Source organism: Zophobas morio, unplaced genomic scaffold (genome assembly GCF_036711695.1).
Source record: "Zophobas morio isolate AGI-343-1 ecotype UQ-CSIRO unplaced genomic scaffold, CSIRO_AGI_Zmor_V1 ptg000012l, whole genome shotgun sequence".
Classification (NCBI taxonomy): domain Eukaryota; kingdom Metazoa; phylum Arthropoda; class Insecta; order Coleoptera; family Tenebrionidae; genus Zophobas; species Zophobas morio.
Window position 1 is genome coordinate 15,691,381 of NW_026972117.1, and position 14,469 is coordinate 15,705,849.

Genomic DNA, 14,469 nt, shown 5'->3' on the forward strand with positions numbered 1-14,469 from the left:
GTCCGATATCTGTAAAATGGGCTATAAATACAAAAATACTTGCTTCTGGCACTAGTCCAGCGCGAATTTTCTTCGCAACAATTCGGGTATTAAGTATGAACGTTTTTATTAAAATCAAGTGGGTCAGATCGGGTCGATCGGGTGGCGCTTACTCAGGCGAGCCTTGAACAGATTTAATTTTGAGTCATTTTGTATGCACACTTAAAAATAGCGAAATCGTGTTTGCGCGCTTGAAAATACAGCAGGTGAGAGGAAATTCGCAATTAATGGATTCGCGTGGTACCAAAAAAACCTTCATGGTCTTTGCACAAAGGGCACTTTTAAACACCGGGTCAAAATAAGGTCGAACGTTTCATTAACTGCGTCTTTTTCTGGATACCAAGACTTCTACAACCCAAAATTAGCTAAACAAAGTTTTGGTCACTTTGAGTGTACGTTGGTCAAAATTTTTGGTATGACTACCAGACAAGTTTATCTTTTGCTTCATCTTCAAGTCCAAAAATAGCCGTATAAACAAACACCGCTCTGAAACGAATTTTGCAAAAGTGTCTTTTTGGCACCTACATGTAGCAAGGCAATGACGATCCTTGTTTTCCCGCTTTGCACCGCGATGGTACTGATGGTGGTGGTCTTGGCCATGGCCGAAGAAGTGGACGTTTCGTCTTTGGTATCCATTTGAATTTTTTTTTTTTTTTTTTTGATCACAGACACATGTCACACGCGCAACGTCGCGTCAATGGGCCTCAAATCCGTGCGATTTGGTGGCGTGTCGGTTATTTTCGTTCGCTGGGAACCTCGTCGACGGAGCCGCGAAAACACACTGAACCAAAATGTTGGTCGGCTTCATAACTGCAGCGTTACGATGACCACATCGTGTCTGTTCCCTTCTGTTTGGCCTGTTTGTTTAGCGTGTGTGAGTGTGTATGTGTGGCTATGACGTCGGGCGATCAACAATTGGTTGCATACGGATTTCGTACGTGATAAGGATTATCGGCTTTTTAAGTGGGAACGGTTGACCCAAGTTGAACTTGTGAAAATGCAGTAAGATGCGGCGGGTTTGTCATGGGCGTTGATTGTGATAAGAGTGTGTATGGGGTGATGGGTGTGGGTGGCGAATGGGTTTCTCAGTGGGTGCTAAATGAGGTGGTGACTCTCTATTTGTTATTTTGTTACCCTGGCACGCGTTATTAAATCAGATTTATGGTTCCGAATGTACCTAGAAGCAGGATTGCGGTCGGGACTTTATAAACAAACAATTGGATTTTAAACAAAAGGGAAGAGCGAGTCAGTCGACTAAAGAATCTAAAGTATTTTTGCCACAAGTGAGAAGTTTTACAGGGTCATCCTAATGTTGGCGAAGAAGTAGCAGATCATTCGACAAGATTGTATAATCGTATCATTTTTTAAAGATAAAATTATTTATGGGAACAGATGAAACGCTTAAAAATGCGGTCATTCAATAGAAATAACAAAAATATTGATTACCGAGCCGGGTGATAGGTTCGGCCTGGGAACTTCTCCGAATGGTTACTTTAGTGTTTTTTCGACGTTTCATGACGCTAGAGTATGAAAAAATAGATCTTTTAGTCCATCATGTGGATAGTAAAACGCTAATTCAAATTTGACTAATCGTCCCCACCAACAATTTTATGACGTCAGCTCAACATTTTGCACAACAAAGGATATTTAAATTTTATAAAATAAAATGGTCTTGTACCTGTGGTTAATGAATCCAGCTTGATTTTGTTTATTTTTAATATTCTTAGACCAATTTTTTGAAAATTGCAACATGTCACTTAGACGTTTCAAAATAATTTTTAGTAATCCTTGACACTACTTCAAATAGCAACAACGCCCTAAATTTATTATCGTGTTCACAACCTGCGTTATTTTTTTTTATACTGCAGATTTCCTCTAGACCTACTTTAGAACATATGTATTCATAATTTCATCTTCACACTCGCTTACTTTGACGCGCCAAATTTTCAGAATTTTAATATTTTGTTGCAGCAAAACGCACACATTGTCAATATGAAGAAATTTTAATGAAAAAAAAAAAATAGTATACGCTCCCAAAAATAGTTTACGGACTCATTTTACTCTGTTTTTATTTTCCATATAAGGCTTGACAGATTTATACCAAATTTTACTTCTAAGACTTGTAAGATTTTTGCAAAAATAAAAAAAAATTGAACTTAAAGATACGAAATGGTGGAAATGTAAATGTAAAAACCTCGAAATTGCTAATACATTTCTACCCTATAGTGTATTCTCTAATTTTGAATAACTTTTTTAGCAAAATATTTGGATTTTGAAAATTTGGAGTGTTTTCAAAAGTAGATTTAAAAGACACGTTAAAATATAAAAACGTCTTGTAAACAAATAATGGAATTAATGGAGTGTTGCCAGTTGAAGTGACACCGTAGTAAAGAAGTTTTAAGAATTGGCAAATTCATTTCCAAACTTATTTATGCGAAAATTTTTGGTTCATGACGAATTTTTCAAAAATAAACCATTGTACAATAAATTGCACAAAGAGAAAATTCCGTGATTATGTTTCTGATTTTAAAATTTGGTTTTAATTTTTAGAGTCTCCTTACCCAGTTTAATTTCTAACACATGACGTGAATATTAATGATTGAAGCAAATTTTAGGGTTGGTAATTCTGAATTATTGTCAACTATGTTAATATGTCAGTTCACAGTTGTCAATTTTAAAATTAGCGTGGCTAAAAACCGATGGTACCCAAAATTTAAATCTGATTTAAGGGATGCCGCCATAAAATTTTAAATATGTTGCCAACCTGACAAAAAATCACCAACATTAACAATGGTCACTCAGTGTTAACATACATTATTCCTATAAAAAAAAAACAGTTTTATCATTATCAAATTCTAATATTTTATTTAAATTTTGAGTCTTAATTTTTCCAATAACATTTTTTTAAAACTGGTGCTAGATAAATGTTCTGTGAAAAAATGTCTTTGGTTAAATTTCGAAAATTGTCGAAATTGAGGAAACTTTGATTGAAACATTTTGTTTTTGAAAAAGTAGAAAAAAAATCCCTAAAAATTTTGGGTTGTAAATTTCGTTGTGCTGATTCCAAAAAAGGGTGTTTATGCTCCTGGTGCGAGATATTAGGTCAAGTCAAAATGCGTATTTTTTTGACTTTTTTCAGTAAAATAACAATTAAAAAAAATTCCTCTCAATTCATTTTTATTCCAAATATGTTATCAACAATGATTTTCCTTAGGTCAAAATTACATTAGGATGAACATTTTCTTCTACCACCAATAATACACTCAATTGTACTTTGTATTGCAGGATATTTATTATAAGAAAGATTCCGAATGTTTTATTTATTATTGACTTATCATCTGAAAAGCCGAAATTTTGTTTTGTTTTGAAGTACTTTGAAAGAATGTCTGGGATCCTTTGCCTTGTTTTTAAAATAAATTTAAAGAATCTCGAGCACTCCTTGCGTTTTGTTTTTGAACTAGTTTGAAAGACCTCGAAGTCCCATCTTGACTTTGAAGTAATCTGGAAGGATTTCGAGAATCTTTCGATGTTTTGCTTTTGAAGCAATTTATTAGAATCTCGGGAACCCCTTGTATCTTATTTTTGAAGTAATTTAAAAGAATATCGGCTTTTTAATTTTTTCTGTCCGTACTTAACAAATTTTAATATTTTATTTATATGTTTTCCAAAAATGGACCAGTGTCCATTTGAATAACGAGTCAAAAATAAAGCTAAACATAAATGACAACGTAATAATACGCCAAAAATAAACAACAAAATCTAAAAAAATACCGACATTTTAAAAGTGGTTTGATTCTAAAGTTGCGTCGAACTAACAACATTTTTACGAGGAAGATTTTCGGAAATTGGTTCTATAGTTAAAATTCGGCTGTAAAAAAGGTGTATGTAATTTTAGTAAATATTAGTGACTTACCTTGTAATAAAGTCTTCTTTGAACTTCGATGTATATTTATGCATTATGTTTGTTATAAACTGTGATTCATTCCCACATACATTAAACATCCATTTCCTTCCATCAAAGAAAAAAATAAAAGTGAAATATCAGCGAAATAGCTCATATTTTCCGCCAGAATTTTTTTTAAATTATTTATTCTATTAAGAAATGTCATCACATTTCAAACCGTCGTTTGATTTAGTGACACCTCAAACCTTAAAATTCGCCGATAAACTCTCTCTACTTGTCTGTGCTGCAATTCTAATGATTAATCGCACATCTGGTTGCATACATCAACACAGCAACAAATCCACCATCGGGCAATTATTATTACCGCCACTCGCGCTCGTTTTATTTCTTTTCAAGTCAAAATTGATTTAGAACATAACTGACCCATTTAATTTAGCGCTGGTTTTAAGATTTTTGGCATCGATTCACCAGCATTTATCGCCCATAACTCGCGATAAATTTTAATGTGTCCTAAAATATAATACTGTATTTCGAAATAAAATACCCACTTCGGATATTAAAAACTGTATAAACACCTGTTGGAATTATGTCATGTTTGTTTATGTTCTATTTTCACGTGCGTTGTGAAACCCAAAAACAAGCAAAAAACGAAAGGTCGCTCGGAACGTCACACATTCGTTTTTCTTTCTTTTAAAAAGACGATGATTTTCTAAAAATACCCTTTTCTATCAGAGACGTCCCACTGCTAGTTGAATAAAATGTCCAGCTTTAAATTTATCGCAAAACAGAATTTGGCCGCTCACGCCACATGGAGACAAAATTAGATCAGGTCGGAGGCAAGCGCATGCAAATCAAACACACAAGTGAGAAAAACACATATATTAATAAAATTATAATAAAATAAAAAATAATCAAAATCAACACCTCTATATACATGACTGCACTCACAGCGACATAAAACATTTTTCCCTGATCTGGTTGTTGGGTAACGCTCGTACAGGGCAGGCGAAAAAATATTTTCTATCGCATTAGTAATAAGATTATTAATTATTATATAACAAGTACATATGTAAATACGGCACGCGCATAATGCACTAGCTTTCTATGGCAGACATGGGTTAAAATATTTCTTCGAGTAACTACTTTCTGCAGCTGTAATGAGCTAAAAGTACACAATCAGCGCTCCACTTGTTAATTAAGCTTAATTACGAAACAACAGTGGCACGGGACTGATCACAAATCGGCCAAAATCGGGCCAAAACTACATAATCTTACACAACACAGAAAAGTCACAGAGGCATTTTCGAAAAAATCGTCAAAATGACCCAAAAAAGGTACCTACGAACAACCACTTCATTCTGGTTCAGCGTGTAGGTTTTACAAAAAGCAAAATAACCCTATACAGCTTACAACCAAAAAACAGTTACACAATTTAACTTCACTCTAAAAAATAAAAGTTAAAAGACTTAAAAACACAAAGCAAGCCTCAGAAACATCCCTTGATGGCCTGTTTAGCAGTGCACAATCTCCACTCCTCCTCAAACCCACTTACCTCCTTCACTCTTTTCTCGAAGCCCTCGAGTTCCGGAGCCACAGAGACGACTTCTTCCCTCACGACGGCTCCGTCTGTTTTCTTCTCTCGGACGGTTTCAGATGTCAAAACGAAGGATGCCACGCCCAGGGTGTGTGAATGCTGGACTTTAATGTGGGTGGTTTCGGTGACCTCGTGGACTATTTTGCCGGGAGGTACCTCGGGGGAGGGTTTCAGGACGGCTTTGGCTGGAGGGAGTTCCGGGAGGCCCACCGCAAGGACCATTTTTTCCTTGCTGATGTCTTCGTTGATGGATTTGTCGTACTCCCACCAGGGGGAGTAGCGGTGTTCGCATTCTGAGGCAGTGTTGTAGGAGGAGGATCTGGAGTGCTGGAGGGTGCATTCGGAGGCGGTTAGGAATTCGTCGTCGGATTTGAAGTCGTCGGGTTTGGAAGGCTTGTGCTGAAAATACAGAATAGTAGCAATGAGACATTTTATTTTGAGGTTGAATCGATAATAATTGTATTGTGGTTCTTTTCTAGAAGTGTGACGAGAAATTTTAAAAGTCTCCGGGTTCAATATTTTTTGAAAATCGAATATTTTACATTAAGTATGTAATAATCATAAATTGAGGAAAAAACTGAAATTCTACTAATAAAATCTTGTATTTTTAGGTTAATAATAAATCTGTTATTTTTAACAATTTCATGAGTCATCAAAATTTCTCCGAATGTGTAAAGAATTAATCCTTAATAATATCCTATATGCACAAAAAATTTTCAAAAGTACAATCACGACAACATTTTTTTATTGATCTAGAAATTAAAAAAAGGCTCAAAGATAATTTACAAAAAGCATACATTATTTTAAAAGCTCCAGAATTTTCAGAACAAAGTAGTCGCAAATTGAACTCCTTTTTTAGAAATATGAATACTTATTATCATAAATAAATAAGAAAAAGAAATTAAATTATGCCTAAGGAATTCTTCTATTTTTACTTGACCAATTTATACAAAAAAAGTTTCAAAAATAAAAGTACTAGAACTATTTTTTTGACTTAGAAATTGAAAAAATTATTCAAGACTTGAAACTGTCCCAAAAATACTTTATCAAAAACCTACATTATTTTAAAAGCTCCGGAATTTTCAAGGCAAAACAAAATTATATTCAAAATGGCTCGATAGCGGCCTTCATTTTTTAAAAATCTGTTATATTAAATTTTGAAGGTTCTCCAAAATCAAGTGTTTGAAAAAATTTTGAAGATATTGCCATAAACCAAGTAATAACCATTGATTAAGAAAAGAAACTGAAATTCTATCAAGGACGTATTCTATTTTTACTGTAACAATTTCAAGAATGATCAAAGTTTGCCCTAATACCGGAGAGTTAAACAATTTGTGACTGTCGAACCATTTTGGATTTTTTCTGTTTTGAAAATTCTGGTCCTTTTATTTTTGAAACTTTTGTACGTATATTGCATATTTTTTTACAAATGTGAAATGCTAAATTTTGAAAATTCTCCAAATTCAAAGCTGTTTGAAAATCAAATTTTTCAAAAATATTATTGTCATTAACTAGAAATAAAACTACAAATTAAGAAAAAAAAAATTAAATTCAACAATTTCAAGAAGGATCAAAATTTCTGCTAATATCCTAGAATTAGACAATTTGTCATTGTCGAACCATTTTGATTTTTTTTAGATTAAAATAATGTAGACTTAAGGTAAATTATTCAAGCCTTGATTTTTTTTATTTCTAGATTAACGAAAAATTGTTTTAGTCCTTTTTTGATACGTTTGTACATTTAGTGCATTTTTTACAAATGTGTAACGCTAAACATTAAAAGTTCTCCAATTTCAAAACTTTTTGAAAATCAAATATTTCAAAAATATCATCATAAATGAAATAATTACTGCAAATTAAAAAAAAATGAAATTATGCATAAAGAAGCCTTGTGTTTTTAGCTAAATAATTTCAAGAAGGATCAAAATTTCTTCTAATATTAAAGAATTAAACTTGAAAAATATACAAAAAATACAAAATAGTTTAAAAAATAAAAGCATATGAAGAAATTTTGATGATATAGAAATTAAAAAAATTATTGAAGACTTGAAGCTGTTCCAAAAATAATTTACCAAAAACCTACATTATTTTAAAAGCTCCAGAATTTTCAAGACAAAACAAAATTATATCAAAAATAGCTCGATAGAGGCATATTGTCCTTTTTTGAGAAATTTGTTATGTTAAATTTTGAAAGTTCTCCAAGTTCAAAGCCCTTTGAAAACCAAATATTTTGAAAATATTGTAATAAACCAAGTCATGACGATAGATTAACAAAACAAACTGAAATTCTACCAGGAAAATCGTCTATTTTTAGATTATCCAAATTTCTCCTACTACCCGAGAATTAAGCAATTTGCGACTGTCCAATCATTTTGATTTTTTTTTATTTTGAAAATTCTGGAACTTTTAAAATAAGGTGGGCTTTTAGTAATTTTTTTTGTTTTTTTTTATTTCTAAAAAACTTTTTTGTATTTCAAAAGTTCTCCAAATTTTTAGTGATCTAGACATTAAAAAAATTATTATGTTAAATTTTTTAATTCTCCAAATTCAAATATGAAAATCAAATATTTTGAAAATATTGTCATAAACTAAATAATGACCATAGATTAAGGAAAGAAATTGAAATTCTACCAGGGAATTTTCTATTTTTAGTTTAACAATTTCAAAAATGATCAAAATTTCTCTTAATATCCCAGAATTAAACAATTTGAGATTGTCGAACCATTTTGATTTTTTTAATATTGAAAATTCTGGAGCTTTTTAAAATAATGGAGGTTTTTTTAAATTATCTTTGGAACATCTTTAAGCCTTTTTTTATTCCTAAATCAACGAAAAATGTTTTTACTGCTTTTATTTTTGAATCTCATTTGTATATGTAGCATATTTCTTTTTTACAAATGTGAAATGCTAAATTTCAAAAGTTTTCCAAATTCAAAACCATTTGGAAATCAAATATTTCAAAAATAAACATAAACTAAACAATAACTACAAATCAAAAAAAAGTAAATGAAATTATGCCGAAAGAAGTCTGCTATTTTTACTTCAACAGTTTCAAGAAGCACCAAAATTTCTTTTAATATCCAAAATATAAATTGTACAAAAAAGTTTAAAAAAAAAGCATAGAAAAATTGTTGATGATGTAGACATTAAAAAAATTTATTACATTATTTTAAAAGCTCCAGAATTTTCGAGGCAAAACAAAATTATAGATGAAGGCATATTGTCCTGTTTTTAGAATCTCTTACGTTAAATTTTGAAGGTTTTCCAAATTTAAAACTGTCTGAAAATAAACTATTTTGAAAATATTGTCATAAACCAAGTAATGACCACAGAACAACAAAACAAACTGAAATACTCCAGGGAAGTCTTCTATTTTTAGTTAAACAATTCAAGGATAATCAAATTTTTTTCTAATATCCGAGAATTAAACAATTTGCGACTGTCGAACCATTTTGATTTTTTCATTTTGAAAATTCTGGAGCTCTTTAAAATAATATACGCTTTTCATAAATCACGAACATGTACAAAATAGTTTCAAAAAAGAAAATCAATTTTTTTTTTAATTTTCAAAACTTTGAGATGTGTCAAAAATAATTTATCAAAAACCAAAAAAGTATTCGAAATTAGAATCTAAACTGTTCAAATCAATACAATTATTTTTGGATGATACCATTGTCTTCAATTTAACGTAAATCACTGTCAACATAACCTTAAATTAATCACTTTGGTCACTTGGTGTTGACAGAATACGTACATGTGCTTAATTTTGACACAGTACACCTGTCAGCTGACAAAAGGGTATGATGTGTCAGTCATGCAGTAGTACCATCTGCATAACTGGTGTCAGAGACATCATTTAACTCCTAAATATTTTTTTATCAATCAAATTTAAAGAGTGCGGAAATATCAAGTAAAAAAATTTTTAAAATGATTAACAGCCGGAAATATTTTAAGTTACAAATATCACAAAATTTTTAAAAATAAACCAAGTAAAGCAACAAAGAATTAACGTTGTCTAACATTCCTACACAGAACAAGCTTAAAAAAGCACATGTTTTCTAAAATTAACACAAACTCAGTCAGGTGTTACATTGTGTTTTTGTTACGTTAACATGATTAATGATTATATATCATGTACAATAACAATAATTTAAAACAATAAAGTGAATTAAAAAACTGCTTTTATTCAAAGCCGTAAAATGATGAAGAACTCCCTCTAATATTAACCCCCCTCTCTACTCGATCTTTTACAAATGAAAAATTTGAAGCCGTCTGGTACCATAGTAGGCCCTTTAAAATAAAAATCATTGCCATTATCATTTCATTAATACTAATTACGCATAAGGAAATGCAAAACAGGACCTCCTTTCACAAACAAAATCTGTTTAAATAGCCGCAAAACGCTGCGATTGTCAGTCAACTCAGGTCCAGCATCCAACAACAAACACATAGGCCAAAATGCAAGGTGGAGCAGTAAGTATCCGCATTTAATTAAAAACCCAAACAACTAACACTCAAAATTTCCAGGTTCTAGCCCTTCTAGTCGTCGCTGTAGCAGCAGTGTCCGCCCAAGGTGGTGAAGGATACGGCCACCATCACCTCGAGGAATACGTTGACTACAGGGCACACCCTCGCTACCACTATGACTACCATGTGCACGATCCTCATACCCACGATTTCAAGAACCAATGGGAACACAGGGACGGAAAGGAAACCAAGGGACATTACAGTCTTCTTCAGCCCGATGGAAGAAAGAGGATTGTGGAATACCGTGCCGGTAAACATGGGGCTGACTACAGAATAAAGTATGAAGGACACAGCGAACATGGTGGAATAGGATCTTTTGGAATTGGTTATTAGAGAAGGAACAGTATTATAGAGGGTTTGATCGAATGGTTTGATAATGCTCTGCTGCCTATGTTGTATATTGTTGTTGTATATTTTTATTTGTTCGCAATAAAACATGTTGACTTTTAGTTTAACTTGGCATTTTTTGTGACCAGCAACTGGTAATCCTGATAAACCTTAAGTCAATAATACCCTCTAAATTTTGCTGAAATGACCGCTATACCAGTACCATATATTTGTACCGATAACCGACAAAATAACACTGGTCAACAGCTAAGCTCTAACTTTTATTATAGCAGTCAATTATTATTTAATTAACAATTTTAAATGATATTATAAAGCGCTAAACCAAAACTTAGCTCTCATTTAAAAGAAATCTTAAAATATTATCCTTTGAAAAATACAAAAATCGTACTATTAAGTAATAGGAAACTTTCTATAAGGTGTATTTTTTTGTTATCAAATTGCTACAAACTTCTTGGGAAGCAATAAGAAAACTACGTTTAGTAAGTAGAAAACATGTTATCGTCATATAAAAAATTTAAAATTAACATATTCTTAAAAGTGCATTTTATGCATTTGCACTTTGATTATTGTCCCAAAAATTGTGACGACATAAGTGACCAACATGGAGAACGCTTTAATCTGGGCATTTTGTCGATAGAAAAACGTTACCAAGATCGATGGAACACCTAAATGCTCGCAGAATACTGCGGGGCCATCAAGCGAGAAATCTCCAATGAAATCTATCGGAGGCAACCGAAAAAACGTCGGTCTTAGCTGTTTCTTTTGTTTTTTTCGTTTTTTTGAACGACATTCGCTTTTTTTTCTTAATTATGGTTGTTTTTTTTTGTTAATACTACACTTTTTGCCGTTAAAGATACAAAAATTAAATTGTTTTACCTGATTTTGTGTTTCTAACATCACATATGCATATTTTTTTTAATTGAGCTAAGTTATAAGATTTATGCTCTTTGTTACAAACACAAAGACAAATTAAACGAAAACATTTCAATTATGTCAAAGTTAGAGAGAAAAAATTAAATTTTGTTGACCAGTGTAATCTAAAACTACTTATCAAAACTTATGCGCTCCCCAAACACTAAGGTCTTTACTTAAAATGTTTTAAAGTTTAAGAATAGGTAGAATCAAACAAAATTTAGTATCAGACAGTTGCACATTACGGTTAAAGTCCACAAACACCAATATTTCCCGAGTACTTACTTCCGGATTAGTAGGAGCATCCATGACGGTGTTCACCGACACGACGGTTTCCGGTTCCGAAGAAGTGACAGAGGCAAAGGTAGCTGATGACGTCAGAACGGAACAATCTTGCTGAGCACTGTGCAGAGCCTGGTCCAGCTCTTCAGCGAGTCCTGTGACTTCAGTCAGTCTTTCAGAAATGGCTTCAATGGCGATCTCGTTGTCGCCTGCTGATCCAGTACTCTCGCCTTCTTCAGAGCCTAAATCGGTGTCGATGGAAGGACTTGACGCACTAAGGGGCAAAAATAGAAAAAGTCATTAAAGAAACAAATGGAGTGGAACTAGGATTTTAATTTTTTAACGTGGGCAAGATACGTGGTGACAGTGTCTGTTAAATGACTTTGTTAATGGTATTAACGATTTTAAACCGTTTTGAAGAGTATCCAATTAATATGTTTTTCATAAAATTAAATTAATTTAAATCAGTGTAATATTATTTCTGAAATCAAGAACTGTAGTAAACACACTGGTTATCTTATCACTACAATGACATATCTATTGATAACAAAAAGAATCATTATAACTTTGACACATTCTTTGCGACTTCACAATATATTAGGTAACATATAAATCTAGATTAATTTTCTATATAAGTAGTATAAATCTTCAAATTCCGTTTGTGATTCGCAATAAAGCTTAAATCAGGTCACGTTTTTTCAAAATGTCTTAAGTACCCATCGAACTCTTTCACTTCCTGTGATTAAACACAAATCAACAAGTAAGTCTGTGTTAATTATAATATTACAATATACAGTTAATGCATTTTTATTTACAGATGATGTCGAACATTCAAATTTTCTTGTTTGTCGTGGTCGCCTTTTTAAAAAATATTTCAAATATTAATGCACAGTGCTGTATCAATAGTATGGACCTTTGGGGTATCGACAGTAGTTTGAGTCAGCTCAAAAATATAAATGACAAATTACAGTACATTGCTGATTCGAAATACCGGGAATTTGATCAAATAAAGAACGTATATATCCCACTTCTAGGCGCCTGTTGCGGTTTACTTGCATTCGTATTGTTAGCTTTGTTGTATATAATATATCAGATTCATAAAAAACAAAAATAGCTAAGTGTATAATTTGTATTTATTATCTATAAATATAATAAAATAGAGAATATTTTAAACAAATGTTCTGTTTTGCAAACTTTATATATAACATAGCGCTATTATTTATTTGTAGTACATATCAATTTTCTTTATCAAGTATATTGTCAACCAAGTGGATGAAATATGAACTCTCTTAGACAAAATCCAATATTTTGGGAAAATTAGATAATGTCAGATAATAATTTAATCTCAACAAAATTTTGTATATACTTTATCAACGATTCTGAAAAAAAAATCTTTAGTAAAGTATTTTACTTCTCTCTCGACTTTTCATGACCCTAGAGTATGAATAAATGGGTCTCTCGTTTCCGTTTGTCTGTTTTCCGTCGTTTCTCGCCTTTTTTGTTGTCAAATTTTGTATGTATATTAAAAATATCATATAGATAGTAAAACGCTAGCCAAAATTTGTCTAATCATCCCCACCAACAACTTGATGACGTCATCTAGCTAGAACTTGCTAAGATAAGAATAAGACTGATTTTGCCATTTTTGACATTTTCGACCATTTTTCAACTATATGCAAAAATTAGTTGAAGTTGAATTAGTTTTTGTAGATTTCGATATCCAGAAGTCATTTTCGGCTTCGTTTCTTCGGAAATTTCTACTATTTTTCTAAAATCGTTAATTGAAATACAGCAATTTTTAGAGTTTCGTCAAAATAATAGCTCTCGATAAAATTTTTTTAGATAAAAAAGGAAATTATTATTTTTTGTTCCATTATTCTAGTATTAGTTTCCACTCCCACTCGACAGAAGAACATAATTATACCCGCCCACCCACCCTATCTCCTTTGACTGATTTTGGCAAATGACGTACCTTCCAAGAAAATAGAGGGCGGGTGGGCCGGGCTAGTTTAGAAAAGAATGATTTTGGCACACGACATATTTTCCAAAAAGAGAGAGGGCGGGTAGGTGGGGCTAGTACTTGCTAAGATAAGACTGATTTTAACAAAAAAATTACGATTAGCGCTTTTTTTTACTTTTTTCACACCTTAGATTCTATTATTATTAGTTTCCACTCCCATTCGACAGAAGAATATAATTAACCCCGCCCACCCACCCTATCTCCTTTTCAGTGATTGATTTTATCCGATCTGAATAAAATGAATGATCTAATAAAATTAGTCGTTAGAATGAGAAGAGGGGGCTAGTACTTGCTAAGATAAGACTTATTTTGCCATTTTTGACATTTTCGACCATTTTTCAACTATGTACATCCAAAAATTAGTTGAAGTTGAATTATTTCTTGTAGATTTCGATATCCAGAAGTCATTTTCGGCTTCGTGTTTTCAGAAATTTCTACTGTTTTTCTAAAATCGCTAATTGAAATACAGCAATTTTTAGAGTTTCGTCAAAATAGCTCTCTATAAAAATTTTGTAGATAAAAAAGGAAATTATTATTAATTTTGGTTTCATTATTCCATTATTAGTTTCCACTCCCACTCGACAGAAGAACATAATTAGACCCGCCCACCCACCCTGTCTCCTTTGACTGATTTTGGCAAATGACATACCTTCCAAGAAAATAGAGGGCGGGTGGGCGGGGCTAGTACTTGTTTAGATAAGAATGATTTTGGCAAACGACATATTTTCCAAGAAAATAGAGGGCGGGTGGGTGGGGCTAGTACTTGCTAAGATAAGACTGATTTTAACAAACAAAAATTACGATTAGCGTTTTTTTTTACATTTCAAATCCTAGACTCTGTAA

The 14,469-nt window shown here is 32.1% G+C and overlaps 2 protein-coding genes and 1 long non-coding RNA gene across 6 annotated transcripts in view; 2 read left to right on the forward strand and 1 right to left on the reverse strand.

Moving 5' to 3' along the window:
• Sls (sallimus) overlaps positions 1–14,469 on the reverse strand; it is a 195,337-nt gene that overhangs the window by 145,785 nt on the left and 35,083 nt on the right. For all 4 annotated transcript variants that reach the window (XM_064054558.1, XM_064054555.1, XM_064054554.1 and 1 more), the window contains exons 8-9: positions 11,610–11,880; positions 5,496–5,936 (exon numbers count right to left, since the gene is read on the reverse strand). In XM_064054558.1, the coding sequence (XP_063910628.1) occupies positions 5,496–5,936; positions 11,610–11,880 (712 nt within the window). The remainder of the gene's footprint in view (positions 1–5,495; positions 5,937–11,609; positions 11,881–14,469) is intronic.
• Positions 117–10,502, forward strand: LOC135127889 (cuticle protein 19-like). The gene is made up of 3 exons (XM_064054559.1): positions 117–245; positions 9,931–10,010; positions 10,065–10,502. Exons 2-3 carry the CDS (start codon positions 9,996–9,998, stop codon positions 10,395–10,397), a joined length of 348 nt encoding a protein of 115 aa, XP_063910629.1. The 5' UTR covers positions 117–245; positions 9,931–9,995; the 3' UTR covers positions 10,398–10,502.
• LOC135127891 (uncharacterized) lies at positions 12,220–12,783 on the forward strand. Its single transcript, XR_010280298.1, has 2 exons — positions 12,220–12,366; positions 12,424–12,783. It is a non-coding gene; the product is annotated as an uncharacterized LOC135127891 (long non-coding RNA).